Source organism: Carcharhinus amblyrhynchos, chromosome 6, assembly GCF_965287045.1.
Source record: "Carcharhinus amblyrhynchos chromosome 6, sCarAmb.v2.hapA, whole genome shotgun sequence".
NCBI classification, from domain to species: domain Eukaryota; kingdom Metazoa; phylum Chordata; class Chondrichthyes; order Carcharhiniformes; family Carcharhinidae; genus Carcharhinus; species Carcharhinus amblyrhynchos.
This window is the reverse complement of record NC_137329.1, coordinates 113,438,149-113,461,929: the sequence shown is the minus strand read 5'-3', so window position 1 is coordinate 113,461,929 and position 23,781 is coordinate 113,438,149. Positions and strand designations below refer to the sequence as shown.

Here is a 23,781-nt window from a genome sequence, read left to right as displayed (position 1 = left end):
TGTCAAGTTGATTTTTCTCTACAACCTGGCTATGACTGTAACACTACATTCTGCACCCTCTCCTTTCCTTCTCTATGTACGGCATGCTTTTTCTGTATCACACACATTGTACTAACACATGTAACAATAATGAACCAAAGCAATTCACAGTGCCACCAGATATTTTGCATTTTTACATCCACCTCTGATATTGCGGCAGTGTGAATGAGTAGGGCAGTGGGAGTGTCAGCTTAAGCCTCCGGATTTGAATTCACAATGTTCTGATGTGGAATCCAGACTGCTACCAACCAAGCCATAGCTGATATGAACGAGCTTGACATTATGATTGTTTGTGCCCTTTAGACGGGTGACACGGTGGTTAACACTGCTGCCTCACAGCATCAGAGATCCGGGTTCGAACCCTGGCTTGGGTCACTGTCTGTGTGGAGTTCTCCATATGTCTGCATGGATTTCCTCCAGGAGTTCCGGTTTCCTCCCACAGTCCAAAAGGTGTGCTGGTCAGGTGCTTTAGCAATGCTAAATTCTCCCTCAGTGTACCCGAACAGGTGCTGGAGTGTGGCGATTAAGGGATTTTCACAGTAACTTCATTGCAGCGTTATTGTAAGCCTATTGGTGACACTAATAAATAAACTTTTAAAAACAAAAGCTGCCCAGGTTAGGGCCCTGAGGAAGTGGAAGTCCCACAAGCACACAGGTCTACAGTAAAAATCTTACCCTGCCTGTGTCCCTCCACCTCACGTGAGGTCCCTGACCAATTGTGCGCTGGAGAAACTGGCCTCACCAATTCAGTTGATTCTGGATTGCCTCTGGACTCCCCCAGAAATTAGATAAGGATGAGGTCAGCCTGCTCTTTCATACAAATCGGCATTCATGCCAAGGACATTTTAAGACGACCAAGGTTTGAAAAGGAAACTGCTAAATACAATGTCTTCGGCAAGGCCTCCAATTCTTATTCTAGCCTGTGGCACAATACTACAACAGAACAAGAAAAATTCAACCGGCACAGCCAGGGAAGCTAGAGAGAATATTGATTCTTTCATAAATGATCTGTATCACTCAGCAGATCACTGGGGCTATAAGACATTGTGGGAAGAACTCATCAGAGAGTGCATTGTAATGATGGTGGTGAATGCAGCATTGCTGGTCTGCTCCCATGCAGAGAAGACCTCGCTTTGTCCAAAACAGTATTGTTAGCCAGGCCAATCCTGTCAGCAAATACCCAAGAGATAGCTGATACTGACGAACAAGGTGTATTCTTCTTCGGTGAAGTGGCAGAGCAGCAGGAGTCTCCTAGCTATGCAGATGTCATGGTTAACAGCCAGACTGGATATATCAACTCCTTTCCACCTCCTACTTAATTGCTCAAGGTATTCCTGCCACCAGCAGATGGATGCACGACCTCCCATGCGATTTAATGGAGCAAACTACGATAGATTGGATTAAATTCTACCCACGGAATGCAGATTTTTAATCATGGAAGATGTAAAATATTTAGGGATAATATTTTCTCAAAGCAAAAGTGCTGAGGAAATATTTTAAATTTTTTAATTTATTCATGAGACATGGGCTTCGTTGGCTGGCCAGCATTTATTGTCCATCCCCAGTTGCCCGAGGGCTGTTAAGGGTTAACTACATTGCTGTGGTTGTTTGCCCATTAACTGATAATAAAAATGCTGTGGAGGATATAACTTTTTTTTTAAATATTTATTCATGGGACATGGGTGTCGCTGGGTAGCCAGCATTAGCGTCCACCCCTAATTGCCCAAGGGCAATTCAGAGTCAACTGCATTGCTGTGACTCTGGAGCCACCTGTAGGCCAGATCAGGTAAGGATGGCAGATTTCCTTCCCTAATGGACATTAGTGAACCAGATGGGTTTTTTTCCTGACGTTCGACAATGGTTTCATCAATAGATTCTTAATTCCAGATTTTTTTTATTGAATTCAAATTCCACCACCTGCCGAGACAGGATTTGAACCCGGGTCCCGAGAACATTCGCTGAGTTTCTGGATCAATAGCCCAGCGATAATACCACGAGGCCATTGCCACCCCAGTTACTCATTTCAGCAATGGTGGTAATACAAGGCACAAGTCAGGAGTGTGATGGAATACCCTCCACTTGCCTGAATGAGCACAGCTCCTTGAGAAGCTTGATAATATCCACAACAAAGCAGCCCACTTGGTAAAAAGCAAATTACTGCGCATGCTGGAAGACAACCAACTTTGACAAAGGGTCATCTGGACTCAAAACGTCAGCTCTTTTCTCTCTTTACAGACCGGCTGAGATTTTCCAGCATTTTCTCTTTGTTTGAAAGTAGCCCGCTTGATTGCTACACTTTCCACAAACATTCAATCCCTCCACCACCGATAAACAGTTGCAGCAGTGTGCACCAGTTACAAGATGCAGCAACTCACCAAGGCTCCTGTGGCATCACCTTTCAAACCCATGACCACTACCATCTAGAAGAACAAGAGAGGCAGATGTCTGGAAACACCACCACTTGGGGGTTGCCCCTCCAAGTCACTGACTTGGAAATATATTGTCATTCCTTCACTGTCGCTGGGTCAAAATCCTGGAACTCCATCACTAACAGCACTGTGGGTGTGCCTCCACCTCAGGTAATGCAGTGGTTCAAGGAGGAGCTGATTCCCACCTTCTGAAGGGCAGCTAAGGATGAGCAATAAAGATTGGCCTAGCCAGCAACACCCACATCCCATAAAACAAATAAAATAAACAATTACCAAAGGTAATGCATTTGCTTTTACAACAAGTGTGCAGATAAGACTGTGTAGCATTTGTGTGCAGTTGCAAATTCTTTTCTGGCCTGCTTTCCTCACACAATGGATAAGTTAGATTATGCACATTCATGTTTTTGTGAGCATGAGTTTTGTTGTTCAGTCTCGATTCCCATAAACAACAAAACATCCAGCAAATGAAAAGAATGCTTAATATTTCAACATTTTATCTTAAGGCGCTTAAAGTTGTCCAGTTACAGGAATCCAAGCCATGCCTCTGTTTAATATCTCTGCCAATTGTAAGTCTCACAATCTTATAACTTATGTCAAACATCATCAGAAAATAAAGGGATATTTGATTCAGAAAGGTTATTCTCACCATCCAGGCAGTGACAAAATCCCCCATCCAGGTCCCAACTGCTGCTAACTTCATGAAGGTTCCATTTTTCATGCCCATGTATTTATTAATGAAGTAGGGGCTGTAAAATAAATATAGATCATTAGTATCATAACAGAGAACAACATTAAAATATTCAATTGATAGTCTTGTCCTCCGTCCAACACTGGTTTATCACATGGTTGGTAGAACATGTGAACCTCTTAGATCAGCACTGCTACCTCACAGGGACATGGGCTCATTTCCGGCCTCGGGTCACTGTCTGTATAAAGTTTGTACATTCTCCCCGTGTCCGCGTGGATTTCCTCCGGATGCTCCAGTTTCCTCCCACAGTCCAAAGATGTGTGGGTTAGGTGGCTTGGCCATGCTAAATTGACCTTAGTGTCAGGAGGACTAACAGGATAAATATGTAGGGTTGCAGGAACAGGGCTAAGAGCGGGATTGTGGTCGGTTGTCGATTCTACACTGTAGGGATTCTACAGATTCTTTCAATCAATGGTTTATTTGGAGATGTGGCTTTTCAGTTAAATATTAACAACTCAAAATGAGCTGACAAGGAATCTTTAAATATTCAATATCTGTATTAGTTACTTAACGAACTTTCCAATTCCATTTTGAAGATAGTCATCCAACACCTTGAGCAGGATTTTCCAGCTGCCCCCAAAGCTGGAAATTCTTGCCCGAGGTCAATGGACTTTTGCATAGTCCGCCCTCGCCCGCTACGATTCCTGTGGCGGGCGGGTCAGGAAAATTCCACCCCTGGTGTTCTTGTGGGGCAAGTCCAAAGATGACAAATCCCTGGCATTTATATTGTGTGTTTCACAAACTTAGTATATACCCCACAGTTCTTCACAACTAACACAGTAGGAAATGCAGGAATGTTTTACAAAATCACAAAAAATCTACAATTGTTTAAAGCCTACGATAGAATAGCAGGTTGGCACCTGCTCGACACGTCCAACTCATTTGGAACATAGTTGATGATTTTTCTGTGACTCCATGGTTTGCAATGAAGTGAATTCAGAAACAGAAATACGATAAGGCAGATCTTTTGACCTCAAAACGGTTCACAATTTTACACAGTTCTAGGTGGTCAGTTTAGTATAAACCTGAATGAATTGTCAGGGTACATGTAAACTATGGGCAGCACAGTGGTTAGCACTTCTGCCTCACGGCGCCAGGAAGCCAGGTTCAATTCCGTCCATGGGTGACTGTAGATTTTGCACATTCTCCCCATGTCTGCATGGGTTTCCTCTGGGTGCTCCGGTTTCCTCCTACAGTCTAAAGATGTGTGGGTTAGGTTGATTGGACATGCTAAATTGACCCAAGTGTCAGGGGATTAGGAGGGTTAATGTGCAGAATAGGGCCTGGCTGGGATTGTGGTCAATACAGACTTGGTGGGATGATGGGCTGAGTGGCCTCCTTCTGTACTGTAAGGATTCTATGATTCCATGTAGAGAATGAGTGGAAGTGAATAAAGGATCATGATTTACATCTGACATCATTATTTCTCCTCACACACCTAGTAGTGCACAAGGATAGGCTTTCATCTGTTTTCATAGCAAGGTTTTTCGTGGAACAGGTCGCTAGCCTATTGTCAGGGGCTTATTGCTTGAAGCATCCCACTCTGCATCAAGCATGACTGACCAGGACTCTCTCCTGCTCTTACCGCCAGCCCTTGACGTGTTAGAAGAATTTTGCAGGTTGATGCTCAATTCGTTTGGCCACGTAATGAACGTACCTTCTTTGGCCATCAAGTCCTGGGGTGGGACTCAAAATGTGGGTAGAGGCTGTCCCCTCGAAAGCTAGTGAGAATATTATCAAATAAATAGGTTGGACTAAAACCTGGTGTTGTCAGACTTTTTACTGTGGGACTCAAACCCAGAGCTTCTGGCAGGGATACTACCCATTGCACCACAAGACCTCCCTACAGCTGGCATGATCCAATACTAAAGTAGTACCATTGTGCCCTCGTACAAGAACTTATTAAACCTCATTTAGGAAAGATACAGAAGTCTGAGATTACGTACCAACCTACTGAAGAACTGTTTCTTCCCTGCTGCCATCAGGCTTTTGAATGGACTTACCTTAAACTAAATTGACCTTTCTCTACACCCGAGTTTGACTATAACACTAAATTCTGCCCCCTCACCTGTCCTTCTCTATGAATGGTATGCTTTGTCTGTATAGCACGCAAGGTGCAATGCTTTTCACTGTATACCAATACACGTGACAATAATAAATCAAATCTAGGGTAGCACGTGCAGGGCTAGTCCCCTCGCATGGTGATTAGTTTAGCACAAAAACATCCAATACATGGTCAGGGTTCATAGAAGAACCAGGAGATGAATATGGAGTTTAAAGCCCTTTACTTATCACAATAGTCCGAAATCTTTTCACTTGAGAAAAATGTGGACTCTGGGCTGATTTGATTGATGTCTTTAAGATGCTGAAGGGATTAGACTGTGTCTATGTGAATACATTATTTTAATTAGATAGGCTCGGAAGATGAAGAAACTGCATTATACTTGTGTAATTATTTCCATCTGTATATAAGATTAGAGAACAATCTTCCACTGCTGCTCTAATGCCTGTTAGACTTTCTGAGCCTGTTGTAATCCATCTAAAGAATACTCATGATCCATCTTTCCTGCTAATGTTGCTAAGTGGAGGTCAATAATTCACTTTTCTGAAACTTTCAGACATCGGTAAGGGACAGTTACAACCTTGGGTAGCCATTTCTACCAAAATTAGACAAATGGCAGTCATACTTCAATATAGCAATGTAAAATGATTTATGGGCAATCAGAATCATTGAGGGCGGTATTTGATATTGACCTTGTTGCTCATCATGGCACCTTCATTTGTTTAAAGTTGGACATCTTCTTCCACAGATTTTCCAAGCGCAGAAGCTTTTTGAAGTCACAGAGGTCTCACGTGTGAACGTCCCTGATGCCTGTAGCACGCTCTGGTTAGTCATCAGTGAGAGTGTAGAGCCCATTCCTCATTCCCTCACACCATTCAGAAGAGTCTAAGGATCATCAAGAGAGCAATCCTTCATACGCCCTCTATATGCTAGTGAGCATTCTACAACCGGGCGGATGTGATAAGTGCACTGCTGATCTTGCTAAATGCCTATTAAGGGAGATGATCTCTCAGTTGTGCATTTTTCTTACCTCGCTTGGAGCTCAAAGTGAGCGAAATAAGTTAATGTACCATTCCCAATGAATGTGTTTAGGAGAAAAAATTGTCTCGATAATTGCACAGCGAATGCAATGAGAGCAAACAAATTGGTTTCGTATTTAAGCAATGATCAAAAGCAATGTGATAACATTTGTTACACGAGTATCCTGTTTACAGTCTCTAGCACAGGCAGTAAAATGATTCTTATCCCAAAAGAAAAAATGTTGGAAAATCTCAGCAGGTCTGGCAACATCTGGAAGGACAGAAAAGAGCTGACGTTGAGTCCAGATGATCCTTTGTCAAAGCTAAAAGGCATAGAAAGTGGGAGATATTTATACTGCAGAGTGAGGGAAAGAAAGGTGAGTCATAGCCACAGAAACCAGGGGAAAAGGCTGCTAATGGCAGTCCATAGACAGAACATAGGGTGTGAATGGACAAACGGCAGACAGCGGCATGGTGGCACAGTGGTTAGCACTGCTGATTCACAGCGCCAGGGACCCAGGTTCAATTCTGGCCTCGGGTCACAGTCTGCACATTCTCCCCATGTCTGCATGAGTTTCCTCCAGTTTCCTCCCAAAGATGTGCGGATTAGGTTGATTGGCCATGCTAAAATTGACCCTAATGTCAGGGGGATTATCAGAGTAAATACTGGGGTTATGGGAATAGGACCTGGGTGGGATGGTGGTCGGTGCAGATCCGATGGGCCGAATAGTCTCCTTCTGCACTGTAGGGATTCTATAAGCTAAAATCAGAGGGTAAACTGTGACAGATGAAGATGTGGGGGGGGAAGAGGGGGAAATGGATGGGAGAGAGTTAAAATTTAGAAAAACGGCGAAGGGGAATTAAAGTGGGAGAAATGGTAAGGAAAGGGGGGGGATAAAGTAGGGGGAAAGACAGGGGGAAAATGATTCTTATGGCTGTATGAGCCAAGAAACACCTTGAATAATCTGGGAAAACTCTCCTGCAATGGTTTCAGCTATTGTTGCCCGAGGGAGCTCAGTGTTCGCGGACGGAATTATTTGAAATCTTTCTTTTCTTTCTATTCTGGCACCAGCTGTCACCTCGGCGCTCCAGAATAAAATGAATAAATGTGTTTAAAAATTAAAAGTCGAGATGAGAATGGGTTGATCCGCGTGCGCATGCAAAGTAATATCTGGATGCGAACGCTTCTGCTTTGGATTTCACTTTTATAACACCCACATTATTAAACGACCGAGAAAGCGATGTCCCATAAATCATAAAGATATCAATAAACTGCTCATTGTTAAAATTTCTGATGCGGGCTTCATTAATGGAATTGCGAGACAACACAATGACGGATTTCTTCCACTACCCTAAAACAACAAGCTGGATGAGAATGGGGATTTATATCTGCATTAACTCAGAAGTGCAGTGACTTGGACTCCATCCAGCCCATGGAAATGATCCGCGGGGAGTTGTTCTTTCCGTGTAATTATGACCAATAATTCTTGTGACCCAGATGCACATCTGAAACTGCAGCCTGAAAGAGGTGCCTGAACTGCAAAACAGAAAGACATATTTCTAAACGTACTGGCATCGGTTAATTAATTGGCAAGGGAAAGAAAAGACCATCATGTTCGAAGCATTCCCTAACTTGAAGATTCTATGCACATCAGTGTATAAATCAATCCCACCCCAAATCAGAAAGCATCATTACTCCAATATAAAAGGCAAAATACTGCGGATGCTGGAATCTGAAACAAAAACAGAAAATGCTGGAAATACTCAGCAGATCTGAGATCATCTGTGTAGACAGAACAGAGTTAGAAGTCTCACAACACGAGGTTCTTACTACTTCTTACTGTGTTTACCCCAGTCCAACGCCGGCATCTCCATATCATGGCTACCAGCGAGGACAGAGCCAATAATTCAAGTGTGAACAAAGAACAAAGAAAAGTTAAGCAAGGAACTGATTCTTCGGCCCTCCAAGCCTGCACCGATCGTGATGCCTACCTAAACTAAAAATGTTTGCACTTACAAAAGTGCGTATCCTTCCATCCCCATCGTATTCATGTATTTGTCTTGTTGCCCCTTAAATGCCACCATCGTACCTGCTCCCACCACCTCCCCGAGCAAGAGTCCCAGACATTCACTACCCTCCATGTAAAAAAAACTTGCCTCGCGCATCTCCTCTAAACTTTCCCTCATGTACCTTAAACCTATGTCCCCTAGTACTTGACTTTTCTGCCCTAGAAAAGAGCATCTGACTATCCAGGTGAAGGGTCATCCAGACTTGAAACATTAGCTCTATTCTCTTCACAAATGCTGTCAGACCTGTTGAGATTTTCCAGCATTTTCTGTTTTTGAAGCATTAGCACTCGTTCATGGCATCGCTGGCTGGCCAGCATTTATTGCCCATCCCTAATTGCCCAAGGGCAATTGAGAGTCCACCACATTGCTGTGGCTCTGGAGCCACTGTAGGCCAGACCAGATATGGATGACAAGTTTCCCTCCCTAAAGGATATTAGTGAACCAGATGGGTTTTTTGACAATCCACAATGGTTTCATGGTCATCAGTAGATCCATAGAACTAGAGAAAATTACAGCTCAGAAACAGGCCTTTTGGCCCTTTTTGTCTGTGCCGAACCATTTTTTGCCTAGTCCCACTTACCTGCACTTGGACCATATCCCTCCACACCCCTCTCATCCATGAACCTGTCCAAGTTTTTCTTAAATGTTAAAAACGACCCCGCATTTACCACTTCATCTGGCAGCTCATTCCACACTCGCACCACTCTCTGCGTGAAGAAGCCACCCCAATATTCCCTTTAAACTTTTCTCCTTTCACCCTTAACCCATGCCCTCTGGTTTTTTTCCCCCCTAGCCTCAGTAGAAAAAGCCTGCTTGCATTCACTCTATCCATACCCATCAAAATCTTATATACCTCTATCAAATCTCCCCTCATTCTTCTACGCAGATAGATTCTTAATTCCAGATATCTTTTACTGAATTCAAATTTCACCATCTGTGTGGCGGGATTCGAATTTGCGTCCCCAGAACATGAGCTGAGTTTCTGGATTAATAGTCTAGTGATAATACCACTAGGCCATTTACCATAAACAACAATTTGGACTCTGTCCTAATTGAAATAAATTATAACAAATTTATTTTTAATTATAAAGGGGTTGATTACATGAAAATGGGACTTAAACAGTTGCTCAATGCTAGGGAACTCTTCAAACAGCAAACTTGGATTCAGCGTCAGGAGTTAGGAAACTCAAGTAGTTGTGAGATTGGATCCAAAGCATCTCAACCTGCTAGTGTACAACAGGAATACACTTGTTATCAATGTTGGTGCATTCCAATTTCAGGTACATCAGCCTGCCCCAACTGCAGGAGAATAGAAATCTGATTTGCATCGATCTGGCAGAAATGAGATATTCCTTGAAACTAGATTACCAGGAAAAAAAAATGCCTGCCCTGTCAACCAAACCAAATACACTCAAAAGCAAATCTAAGTGTGTTTTACAAGGCTGAAAGGGTCATGCAACATAATGTAAGCTCTATGGTGTGTTACAGAAGAGAAATCATCTGATGCAAGACAGTTACTAGGGCCTTTCTAGAAATTGCTGGGGCATATTTTTCACCATAAAAAGTCTGACAACACCAGGTTTAAGCCCAACCAATTTATTTGAAACCTGGTGTTGTCAGACTTCTTAATGTGTTTACCCCAGTCCAACACCGGCATCTCCACAGCATATTTTTCAACCGGTGTTTTCCAATGCAATCGCACATGGTGCTCATACACAACCCCTCTGTTGTCTTTAACAAACTAACACCCATAAACAATGCTGTGCCAAGTGTGACCCATTAAACCATTACAGCAACAGTTATGGTGGTGAAGGTAAGTAACAACTCTGACCCCACAAGTTTGGGAAGTGGGGGCGGACGGGGGGAAAACGGATTGCATAGTGGGCAATAGCAAGAGTAGGGAAACCATGTTGGGGTGGAACCAACATGCTCCATGCCAGCCTGGCCCCATGGCCACACAGCCCTGCCAGGTCGATTAACAGGTGGGATCTCTGCCTATCACTGGGGAGAAAATGCCACTCTCGAAAGTTACCAGGATTGTCTACTCCATCAGTCCCGGCAACACCAGGAAGGCATCGGTGGCCACTATCAGGATTGCTGATGAAGGGAGAGGACCCCAGCATCTTGCAACCCCAGAGCAGCAAAGTCAAGTGTCTCGGGCCAGGAGGGTTTGGGTAGGTTAGGGAGAGGGGTATTGTGGGGTGGGTGTGGGGAGACAGGGTGAGGGCAGGGGGTTTAGAGGTAGGGAGAAGGGGGGTGGCAACCTAAGGGGGGAGGGAAGGAAGGAAGGAGGAGGGCACCCCATGACTGGCAAAAGGCAGCCCCCTAAGAATGCCCCCCCTTCAAATGTTCACATTCCAAAAAAAAATTGGGCTCCAATCCTGCAGGCCATTGCAAACATTTTACGACATGGGCAGTGTATTGTCAGGGTCAATTAGCTTGATTTCAAGCCTAAATCGACCCTCAATTAGAATCATAGAATCCCTACAGTGCAGAAGGCGGCCATTCGACCCATTGAGTCTGCACCGACCACATCCCCACCCAGGCCCTATTCTCATAACCCCATGCATTTACCCTCGCTAGTCCCCCGACACAAAGGGCAAATTTAGCATGGCCAATCCACCTAACCCGCACATCTTTGGAATGCGGGGAGAATGTGCAAACTCTGCACAGACCGTCACCCAAGCCGGGAATTAAACCCAGGTCCCTGGCACTGTGAGGCAGCAATGCTAACTACTGTGCCACCCTTTACTACCCTGTCAAGTCCCTTCAGAATTGTTAACTGAAATATGGTGGGCAGGTTTAGTGCCTGTCCACTCTCCCCTCTCCCATATTATGGTGACGAGCTTAGGGCTGGACAGGAAAGTGATGTGATGGGCACCCACCCCATTTCACATGCCCCCTCCTCCCCCCCCAGTGGGAAACATGTCCACTGGGGGACACACAAAATTCAGCCCAGGGACTCCAGCTGCGAAGAGAGGCAAGATGCCATTATTCAAAAGGTAGCAAGATATTGTCTGTATGGAGTTTGCACATACTCCTCGTGTCTGTGTGGGTTTCCTTTGGATGCTCCGGTTTCCTCCCGCAGTCCAAAGATGTGCGGGTTAGGTTGATTGGCCATGCTTAAAAAAAAAAATTGCCCCTTAGAGTCCTGAGATGCGTAGGTTAGAGGGATTAGTGGGTAAATATGTAGGGATATGGGGATAGGGCCTGGGAGGGATTGGGGTTGGTACAGACTCAATGGGCTGAATGGCCTCCTTCGGCACTATAGGGTTTCTATGATTCTCTGATATTACAGCATTGTTTTTGCAGCATCCTGCCAGATTTTCCATCATGTTCTATGTATTAAAATCAAAGTATTATTAAAAGTCCACAAAGGAATACAACACATGCAGAGTTATGCTGGGATAAGGCAGACAAGATCAGTTTGCACAGGCAGCAATATTTGAAATAATCAAAAATATTTCCAATTCTGAATATTAGCATGTAGAATGGTTAGCCATCCGCAGCACTCTTCATAAAGTCCCCATCAGTGTCATCACAATTCTCTACAAGTCAAAATACAGAATCATTTGGATCAATAGCAGTTGGCCACTCAGCCCATTAACCTGTTCTGCCATTCAATAAGATCATGGCTGATCAGATTGTGGCCTCAACTCCCCATCTCCATAACCCTCAACTCCCTTGTGAGTCAACAATCTGTCCAATCCAGCCTTGAATATATCCAATGATCCAGCCTCCACTGCTCTCTGAGAATTCCCAAATCCACCTAACCTCAGAAGAAATTCTTCCTCATCTCCATCTTAAATTGGAATTCCTCATATCTTTAAACTGTCCCTCCAGGACCTACTATGTCAAGGCCCTTCAGAATCTCATTTATTTCTATAAGATCACCTCTTCTAACACTTACGGCCCCAATCTCCTAATCTTTCCTCATGAAGTAACCCTCCTCTCCCCCCCACTTCATCCCAGGGATTATTGTAGTGAACTTTCGCTGAGCTGTTTCCAATGCAAGTATGTCACTCCGTAAGGGGACCAAAATTGTAGACAGCAGTCCAGTTGCAGTCTCAACAGTGAGCTGTAGCAAGACTTCCCTACTTTTACAGGCCATCCTCCTTGTAATAAAATCCAACAATTTATTTGCTTCCTAATTACTTGCTGTACCTGCATGACACCCATGACTTAAAGCTGGGACATGTTGGAGGATAGGCAGGTTGAGTTTAAACATAGTCTTTAATATCATATTTTTGGATACAATACATTGGATATTGGAGAAGAGTGTTTTATCTTCCTACTTTTTTAAACCTCTTGATGTGTTATGACTTACTTAAGGGATATGTGTACAATTCTGGTTATAGACTGGGCATATTGGGATGGCAACAATACCCAAACAAGGAAGATTAAATGTGGAGAGGGAAAAAAAAGTGAAGTTTGCTATTGATGTGCAGTAAAGTGTTAAATAAAGACTTGACAGAAGTTAACAAGATTCTTCAAGAATCTTGTTCTGTGCTGAAAACATTTCATACTTGATTCAAAATGGAGCCATTAAGTGTAGAATGATAGAAACACTACAGTGCAGAAGGAGGCCATTTGGCCCATCAAGCCCAGGCCAACAACAATCCCACCCTATCCCTGTAACCCCACACATATATACCCTGCTAATCCCCCCGACGCTAAGGGGCAATTTGGCATGGCCAATCCACCTACCCTGCACATCCTTGGAGTGTGGGAGGAAAGCAGAGCAGCCAATGCACATCATTAATCTTCATTGATCTTGGAGGAATGATTTGTCTTTCAAACTTCCCTGTAATATTAAACTACATACGCTTTTCCAGCAGTGATGGTTTCTGGCCTTGATGCCCTTTTGAATTTCACTGGAATTCAGATATCAGCATCACAAAGCACAGGAGTAGGCCATACACCTCCTGGAACCTGTGTTCTATCATTCAATTAGATCATGGCTAATCAATACCCCAACTTCATGTACCTGCCTGTTCTCCAATATACTCGATTTCTTTACCTAATATATATGTTAATCGCAATATTTAAAAATTCAAAGTGACCCAGAATCCACAACTTTTGGGGGAACAAGTACTAGGTTTTCACCATCCTTTCCACGAAAACGTACTTTCTGATTTCACTCCTAAATGGCCTAGATTTAAATTTAAGATTATATCCTCTTGTTTTGGATTTCTTCATTTAAAGAAATAATTTTGTTGTACATACTTCACCCCATGATCATTTTAAACATTTCAGCTTGCCCTTCTCTCACCTGACAACAACAGTGGCTAGCACTGCTGTCTTACAGCTCCAGGGACCCGGTTCAATTCCTGGCTTGGGTCACTGTCTGTGCGGATCTGCACCTTCTCCCTGTATCTACGTGGGTTTCCTCCCACAGTCCGAATGATGTGCTGGTTAGGTGCATTGGCCACGCTAAATTCTCCCTCAGTGTACCCGAACAGGTGCCGGAGTGTGGCAACTAGGGGATTTCTGCAGTAACTTCATTGCAGTGTTAATGTAAGCCTACTTGTGACACTGATCAACAAACTTAAAACAATGCAAGCAACAAGTTACTCAATTTGGGCTCATAACTTAAGCCTTTGTTTCACTCTGGTGTAAATGGGTTGTATCCCTCCCTCAACCAAGGCTATGACAGTGCCATCATCCAGTGATTCAGCATTAATAATTTGATTTTTTACTTCAGAAATAGCAGGAGAAAAAGACTTGTGTATACAACTACTGACATCTCAAAAAGCTGCGCAACAACTGAAGTATTTTTGAATCACAGGCTGGGAATTTCCTGCCCCAAAGGGTTGCAGCAGGTCAGCCAAGAGTCCATTGATTTTTGGCAGGACTGAAAGATCCTGATGGTGGGTGGGGCTGGAAACCCCTGGCCATAGTCACTATGGCAACGTAGGTATGATAGCAAGCCACATGTACACAACAATAAACTCCCACAAAACAGCAGTGCCAATGAGCAGGTAAACCTTCATTTCATTATGTTGCTGGAGGGATGGATATTGTCCAGGACTCTGGGATGAACACCCCTTCTCTTCTTTGAAATAATGCAATGGGATCTTTTACATCCGCCTGAGGGAGCAGGCAACGTCTCATCTGAAAGATGGCCCTTCCGTAATGGAGCTCCCCCTCGGTAATGCACTCAACCTTGCAGCTTTCAAGAGTCGGCCTTGAACATTGGGCTTGGCCCTAAGGGTAGCTTGAACACATTAGCTTCTGACTCAGAAGCAGCATTAGTGAGTTGGTATGCACAATTACAGATCTGTGTAAAACATTGATTTGTGAATTATTTAGTTTATTTATTTAAAATAAGCCCAAAACAGGATGCCCAATTTAACCACCAGTTCATTAACACGCATTCATTAATACCCTGACTTGGAAAATGTGTCATGATGTAGAGATGCCAGCGTTGGACTGGGGTAAACACAGTAAGCAGTCTCACAACACCAGGTTTAAGTCCAACCAGTTTATTTGATAGTTGGGATTACGATCAAATAAACTGGTTGGACTTGAACCTGATGTCGTGAGACTGCTTACTTGAAAATGTGTCGCCATCTTTCGCAGTCAGGGGGTCAAAATCCTGGAACTCCCTCCCGAAAGCACTGCAGGTCAACCCACAGCACATGGACTGTAGCGATTCAAGGCAGCTCACCACCACCTTCTCAAGGGCAACTATGGATGGGCAATAAATGTTGGCCAGCCAGCGATGTGCATAGCCCACAAATGAATTTTTAAAAATTATTTGAACCATCATATTTGCTTCTGACTGATAAAGAATGGGGGATAAGAAAAAGTTTAAAGCCAGAAACAATGATGACTTTTTTTATTGCAAGTTCCAATTTATAAAGTTACTTCCCCTGAGGATATGACATCTATTTCAATAACTATATCAGACATTCAGGAAACATTACTGACGTAGTTGTGATTGTCATCGAAAGATATCTTCCAACAAACAAGCACTCAGAATTATACACAGTGATATTTTAATACTCTACAGGATTGAGAGCTAGCTCAGAATTTGCATTAGAGGAAATTACAACTGTCTGCTTGCAATCAATGCACGCATCCCTTTCCAAGATTCTGCAAATCAGTTCATAGATGTTCAGTTTCAGGACTAATTAAGTTAGAAATGACTGTGTGTGTATTTGCAAATTAAATTCACAAAATACTCCAAAATCATTTATGGAAATTATTTATGGATTTGTGGTCCTAAATATTAACACTGTTCAGACATTAACTGTTTATCTCTCGGTGAGAACGAATCCAGTGATTTTAAACATGCTCAGTTCACAGCTTTAAATTTTCTCATCCCGCCCGCCATGGGAATTGTAGTGCCTTGCGAGGGGAGGGCAGATCATACAGAGGTTCGTTGAACTCAGATGGGATTTTTCTGCCTTGGGGGCAAGTGCAGCCGAAAAATTCCATCCTACATGTTCAATGATCTCACTCCTAGTTTGCCCAATTGCAGTGAATGGAAACATAAATTAACCAGAGGAAAGTGGAAGGTATTGGTGCATCTGATGGCTGTATTATTGTAGCTTTCATTCAAAATGATCCTGGATTTTCTTGTTGCATTTGCTCTGATGCTTTGGTCACGTACCCCTAACAAAAGCAAATTATTGCAACACTGAACATCTGGAGGAAAGATACAAATGTCCCTCCCCATCCGCACGCTGCTCCTCCACCCCCTCTCCCTTGCTACGATGATGGTTGGTCACGGGGATGCTCATATCTGATTAAAGTGCAAGGTAGGTGAAATGGACCCGGGTTTGATATCCGGCTTGGGTCACTGTCTGTGCAGATTTTGCACATTCTCCCTATGTCTGCATGGGTTTCCTCCAGGCTGCTCCGGTTTCCTCCCACAGTCCGAAAGATGTGCTGGTTAAAGGTGCATTGGCCATGCTAAATTCTCCCTCAGCGTACCCAAATAGGCACCGGGGATTTTCAAAGTAACTTCATTGCAATGTTAATATACGCCTATATGTAACTAATAAATAAGCTTTAAAGCCACCCCTGAATCAGTGAATCCAGGCTCTGAGGACAAGGCTGATGAAAGTTCATCCTGACTCAAAACATTGCCTCTGTTCTCTCTCCATAGATGCCATCAGACCCGCTGAGATTTTGCAGCATTTTCTGTTTTTGTCCCAGGACAGGTCCTGTAACAAGCCTTGACACTGAAATTGCACAGCTACTGGCCTGCCTGTTTTTGAGGACTTTCAACAGGGCTGCGAGTTCCACTGATCAATGAGTCCTCTGTGTGATCGTGCTGAGTTGATCCTGGTCCACGAAGATTGTGAAAATCAGAACTCAACTACTTGACTTTTTCAACAGCTAATCTGACATCTTCACCGGGGTTACCCCTGCCCCCCCACCTGCCTTACAAATGTGGCCAGGATGATTTGGAGTTACCAAACTGCCAGCAAATTTCAGAGCTTTACACCCCCATCTGAAAACACGTTGGCAACTAAATTCCTGTTCACCCTTCCATCTTAGTGACTGGGCAAAGAATAGTGATGGACAGTAATTTCCTGTCAATACTAGGAAATTGATCATCAATTGATATAATCCAGTGTTCTGCACAATAGGTGTTTAAAATATTTTTATCATCAGTACTGTTTCATTTGGGAGTTATCAGGCCTTCAGCATCCCCAAGATGATGAGCATGACCTGCTTTCTTCATCATAGAATCCTTACAGTCCAGAAGGAAACCATTCAGCCCAAGCTAGTCTACACTAACAACAATCCCACTCATGTCCTATCCCTGTAGCCCCGTGTATTTACCCTGCTAGTCCCCCTGATACTAAGGGGCAATTTGGCATGGCCAATCCACCTAACCAGCGCATCTTGGGAGTGTGGGAGGAAAATGAAGCATCAGGAGGAAACCCACACATATACACACAGGGACAACGTGCAAACTCCACACAGACAGACACTGAGGCAGCAGAGCTAACCAACTGTGCCACCCATACCAGCTGCATACTGCCATGTACCCAATCAGCCCAGCACTGAATTCCAAGCGAGTTTTACACAATAATCAACTAATCTCTTATTGATTCATATGTTCAATACATTCATTTATGGGTTGTTGTTTAAAATGATCAATTTGGCATTTTTTTTTTAGTAAGGCTTACATTAACACTGCAATGAAGTTACTGTGAAATTCCCCTCGTTGCCACACTCCGGCACCTGTTCGGGTCAATGCACCTAATTAGCACGTCTTTCAGAATGTGAGAGGAAACCAGAGCGCCCAGAGGAAGCCCAGGCAGACACGGGGAGAATGTGCAGTCTCCTCACAGACAGTGACCCAAGCCAGGAATCGAACCCGGGTCCCTGGCACTGTGAGGCAGCAGCACTAACCACTGCGCCCACTGCTGAGAGATCAAGTTTAAAACATCAAATCTTCTTTAAAAGTGCAGCTTCATTAAAGAAAAAGCAAAATCACGTTAACTTCTGCACACAATTCTGAGTCCTCAAATACAGCGAAGTTAGATCTGTGGGTATTTTTAGAATGGTACGCTGAAGCTGCGAACGCACAGAGCTACCTGTGCTCCAATAATCTTAATACAGCTTCTAGTAGCCAAACATAATTTGCATCGAGGTTTGTAATCAAAGCAAACAGCAAAGCCGTGGCTCATTTGTGTCACAGTTTTTAATGAACTATTCGCAGTGTTGCCGGCGTGATTTGAATCTGAACTTTATCTTCCTGCTGAGATGGCGAGCTGGTGCCACATCTATTATCTCTCCGGGAGCCTGTCAGCATGACTCCTGGAGGGCATCAGATGGAGCTTCATCTCGGAGGGCAGCAGCTGCTAGCAGAGCCAATACCTGAACAAGGGCCCTTTGTCTGATACAGATCAGCTGTCTGTGACAGAAACACAGTAATTGCTTTAACTGCTAAGCCTATTCCACAATATCACGAGCTGCTCTTTCTGAACTTCACCAGAAAAAAACGCCCAAAGACCCAAGACTGACCCGCGAGAGGCTTAGCAACATCTCCGAAAGTCCCACTGGAATTATCCATTTCCTCATTCTCCCCCCCCCCCACCATCCCCCTCCAGCTGGTATCCTCCCATTAATCACCAGATTATTAGCTTCTTCAGAGCTCCACTTGTTAACGGTGAAGCAGCTTACTGATCCGGTGCTGCACACGGACGTGAGGGAGTTCAGAGGCCGGGGTCAAGTGTTTGCTACTATTGTGATGGGCTGCTCATGTGGGTGCCATTTCCTAAATATCAGGCACCATCTAATCCTCGGAGGATCGCATTAGCAGTTGTGGAAGACTATGACATTCTCCACTGATCCTCAATCATTTCATGCACTCATGTAGAGATATGCATTTGGTCCGTCTCTTTATATTTATCATATCGTATTATGGATATTCGGTGAAGACAATTTTTCTGCATATTTAGAAATAATTGTGAAAAAAGCCTTCCCACTTTTTTTTTAATGAACATGTTATTTGTTTTTTTTATATACACAGTGGCTGGGATACTGATGAGGAGGAATTTCTTCAGCCAGAGAGTGGTGAATCTGTGGAACTCTTTGCTGCAGAAGGCTGTGGAGGCCGGGTCATTGAGTGACTTTAAGACAGAGGTAGATAGGTTCTCGATTAATGAGGGGATCAGGAGTTATGGGGTAAAAGGCAGGAGAATGGGGATGAGAAAAATGTCAGCCATGATTGAATGGCAGAGCAGACTTGATGGGCTGAGTGGCCTAATTCTGCTCCTATATCTCATGGGACTTCCTCCACACACAGTGCATTTTGCAGCCTGCCATTGGTTGGTGGCAGAGTCTTCCAGATGTCAGCAGCTTTTTTCCATGGTTCACACTCTCCATTGCTGGGAAACCCACCCCGGCGGGGGGGCTCCTTCTGAACTTTAGGGATTTTATGGAATTAAGGAGTAAGCATATCCCAATATTTTTCAGATGCTGCTCCCTGATTATGTAGGGTAGGTGGCCTCAAAATCTCTCACTTCCTTCCATAACATTAATGGTTTTTTTTAATCTCCAGTATTGTTCACAGTAGTGTCAGGGGGTTAAATTGTAATTCCTGGAGACTCCAGGACAATCTGGGAAGATTGCTAACCCTATCCCAACGACAATCAAGAAAACTCCAAGGGATATCATCAGTCTCCATTCATCACATTTAGCTCCTAAAATTAGAGTCTACATATAGAGTCTACTCCCTACATATCGAGTCTACTCCCTACATATCTGCTCTCCTTGTGACTGTCCACAGTGGATCCACACCCACTGCACCTTCCAGCCACCTACGATAAGAGGTCGATAACTCCCTGCGAAAACAGTTTTTCCTAGCATTCAGTCAAACTCTACATCTCAAAAATTGTAATCATGCAGCAGTCTTCTCCAATAGCTATCCGATCCGATCCCTTTACACATGTGAAGATTTCTATCAAATCTCATTGGAATATAAGCGTTGGCAGAATAAAAAAAATCCCAGTTCTTTAACTCTCTGATAACTAAAGCTTCATAAAGTGGGTATCCTCTGAATGAAAAAGAGGATGTATTTGTGCAACAGATTCCAGTTTTCCCAGAATTTATTTCCACTATTCCATAACAGGGCTGGGTTGAGCTTGCAACCTCATTCTATCTAGCAAATAATCCAATGTAGCTTAGGGGAACAATTTCTTAATTAAAAATGATTAAAACTTGAAAAACATCCAAGTTTTCAGCACATTATTTATCTTTGTATGTTTTTGTTCCCTTTTAGCTTTAATTCTACTGTCCTAAGTTCCTTTAGAAGTTTCCTTTCTCAGAATTTACAGGTCTTTCATCTCGTGTCAAGGTCACTACTTTGGCAGACATACTTTTTTTTAAAACACATCTATCATTCCACTAGAAATACCTACCGTAAGAGTCACAAGTTCAATGTTACCACAATGAAAGATGTTCTTTCCCAAACTTGGGAATTCTGGGAAGCATGTCACCTTCTGCGTGTGTGCTCTCTGCATTGTTTACAGCCACTGGCAGCCAAAGAGATAGTCACTTCAGTGACATAAGAACATAAGAAATAGGAGCAGGAGTAGGCCATCTGGCCCTTCGAGCCTGCCCCGCCATTCAATAAGATCATGGCTGATCTGTCGCTGCTCAGTTCCACTTTCCCGCCCTCTCCCCATAACCCTTAATCCCCTCTCTTATCAAAAACCCATCAACCCGCGTCTTAAAAATATTTAGCGAGGCAGCCTCCACCACTTCAACGGGCAGAGAATTCCAGAGATTCACCACCCTTTGAGTGAAGAAGTTCCTCCTCAACTCCGTTCTAAACCGCCCCCCTTTTATCTTGAGGCTGTGCCCCCTAGTCCTACTGTCTTTTTTGAGCGGGAAGAGTCTCTCCACCTCTATCCTATCCATCCCATTCATTATCTTATACGTCTCAATGAGATCTCCCCTCATTCTTCTAAACTCTAACGAGTACAAGCTTAGTTTATTCAGCCTCTCCTCATAGCTCAACCCCCTCAACTCCGGTATCAGCCTAGTAAACCTCCTCTGCACTCCCTCCAAGGCCAAAATATCTTTGCGCAGGTGCGGCGCCCAAAACTGCACACAGTACTCCAGCTGCTCGACAGACTGGAGGGGCTGATTGTGGACAAGTCTCCAGGACCAGATGAAATGCATCCGAGGGTTCTGAAAGAAATGGCGGAGGTGATAGTGGATGCCTTGGTGGTTATTTTCCAGACGTCGCTGGATTCCGGGGAAGTGCCGGATGATTGGAAAACGGCTAATGTTACGCCGTTGTTTAAGAAGGGTGCCAGGCAAAAGGCGGGGAATTATAGGCCGGTTAGTTTAACGTCTGTGGTAGGTAAAATGTTAGAATCCGTCATTAAGGAGGAAATTGCGAGGCATCTTGAAGGGAATTGCTTGATAGAGCAGACGCAGCACGGTTTCATTAAAGGGAAGTCGTGTGTGACAAATTTACTGGAGTTCTATGAGGATGTGTCTAGGGCGGTGGATAGAGGAGAGCCGGTGGATGTGGTCTTTCTAGATTTTCAGAAGGCGTTTGACAAAGTACCTCACAAGAGGTTATTGCAGAAGGTCGAGGGACATGGAGTTGGGGGTAGGGTGTTAGCGTGGATAGAGGATTGGTTGTCAAATAGGAGGCAGACAGTGGGGGTCAACGGGTGCTATTCGGATTGGCGGATGGTGACTAGTGGAGTGCCCCAGGGGTCGGTGCTGGGGCCTCAGCTTTTTACCATTTATATAGATGATCTGGAGGAGGGAACCGAGTGTAGGGTGTCGAAATTTGCTGATGACACCAAGATTGGGGGAATGGCAAATTGTGCGGAGGGTGTGGAGAGTCTGCAGAAGGATCTAGATAGGCTGGGCGAATGGGCCAGGAAATGGCAAATGGAATTTAATGCTGGCAAGTGTGAGGTGGTCCACTTTGGTAGGAAGAATGGTAGGAAGGACTATTACTTACGGGGCGAAAAACTGCAGCAGGCGACGGTGCAGAGGGACCTCGGGGTCCTTGTGCATGAGTCGCAAAAACCCAGCTTGCAAGTGCAGCAGGTGGTCAGGAAGGCGAATGGGATGCTGGCCTTCATAGCGAGGGGGATTGAATATAAAAGTAGGGAGGTCTTGCTGCAGCTGTATAGGGCATTGGTGAGGCCGCAGCTGGAGTACTGTGTGCAGTTTTGGGCGCCGCACCTGCGCAAAGATATTTTGGCCTTGGAGGGAGTGCAGAGGAGGTTTACTAGGCAATGCCATGTCTTATTTTCAATATTGAAACAATGTGTGATGCAGGATACGTGTGAATAATCCCTTTGCAACTTCACTTAATTTTGGTCATTAGGAATATTAATTAAGCTAACAGCAGGCTACGAAACTATCAGGGTGTTATTAGACTAAAGCAACTCGGGAGTGGTGATGAGAATGTACCTCAGCAAACCTGGCTGAGTGCAGTCATAACATTCGAAGCTCAACAGCATTCGCGTCAGAGCCATTCCCTTCATTGGTGCCTTTGTCATTAGGCTCAATATCCTCCCCATTCATCACCACAACCAAAGCAAATCTGACCCATAAGGTGCAGTGCAGCAACCCCCTCAGGGTTTTTTCAACATTTCCCGTCTGCACCTCAAAACAGGGAACAATGTGGGAGTACTATCATGTCCAAGTTACACTCTACCCTGACTTGGACGTATAGTACAGTAAGAAGTCTCACAACACCAGGTTAAAGTCCAACAAGTTTATTTGATAGTGAACCCACAAGCTTTCGGAAATGCTGTTCCTTTGTCAGGTGAGTGGAAAGTTCTGATCAGGGCGTATAAAGGCGTACACAGTTTACAGAATACTGATTAGAATCATAGAATCCTACAGTGCAGAAACAGGCCCTTCGGCCCATCGAGTCTGCACTGACCACAATCCCACCCAGGCCCTACCCCCATATCCCGACATATTATACCCACTAATCCCTCTAACCTACACATCCCTGGACACTAAGGGGCAATTTCTTAGCATGGCCAATCAACCTAACTCGCACATCTTTGGACTGTGGGAGGAAACCAGGGCACCCAGAGGAAACCCACGCAGACACGAGGAGAATGTGCAAACTCCACACAGACAGTGACCCGAGCCAGGAATCGAACCCAGGTCCCTGGAGCTGTGAAGCAGCAGTGCTAACCACTGCGCTACCGTGCCACCATTAGAATGCGAGTCTTTACAGCTAATCTGCTATTCAAGTCTTAAAGGTGCAGACAATGTGAGTGGAGATAGTATTAAGCATAGGTTAAAGAGATGTATATGGTCTCCGGACAGGACAGTGAGTGAAATGTTACAAGTTCAGGCAAGTCATGAGGGTTACAGATAGTGTGACATGAACCCAAGATCCCGGTTGAGGCTGTCCTAACGTGTGCGGAATTTGGCTAACAGTTTCTGCTCAGCGACTCTGCGCTGTCGTGTGTCACAAAGACCACTTTGGAGAACGTTTACCCGAAGATCAGAGGCCGAATGCCCGTGACTGCTGAAGTGTTCCCCAACAGGAAGGAACAATCTTGCTTGGTGGTTGTCTAGCGGTGTTCATTCATCCATTGTCGGAACAGCGTTCTGAAAGCTTGTGGGTTTACTATCACGTAAACTTGTTGGACTTTAACCTGGTGTTGTGAAACTTCTTATTGTGTTTACCCTAGTCCAACGTCGGCATCTCCACATTTGGTCATATAATTCTTCTTATTCTTCTTATTATTCTTCAGCATCACTGGGTCAATATCCTGTCATTCCCTGACTAATACCATTGTCAGATCAACATTGGCACAAGGACTGCAGCAGTTCTTAAGCGAATGTAGGATTAAATTGGATATACGGCACAGAAACTACATGAAGATTTTTAAAATTAAATTTAAACATTTTTAAAAATTAAAAGACACAAGATTACATTTACAC

General features: G+C 44.1%; 1 protein-coding gene across 5 annotated transcripts in view; it reads right to left on the bottom strand.

The window, feature by feature from the left end:
• tmem117 (transmembrane protein 117) overlaps positions 1-23,781 on the bottom strand; it is a 283,717-nt gene that overhangs the window by 154,651 nt on the left and 105,285 nt on the right. For all 5 annotated transcript variants that reach the window (XM_080191236.1, XM_080191237.1, XM_080191239.1 and 2 more), the window contains exon 4: positions 3,115-3,214. In XM_080191236.1, the coding sequence (XP_080047362.1) occupies positions 3,115-3,214 (100 nt within the window). The remainder of the gene's footprint in view (positions 1-3,114; positions 3,215-23,781) is intronic.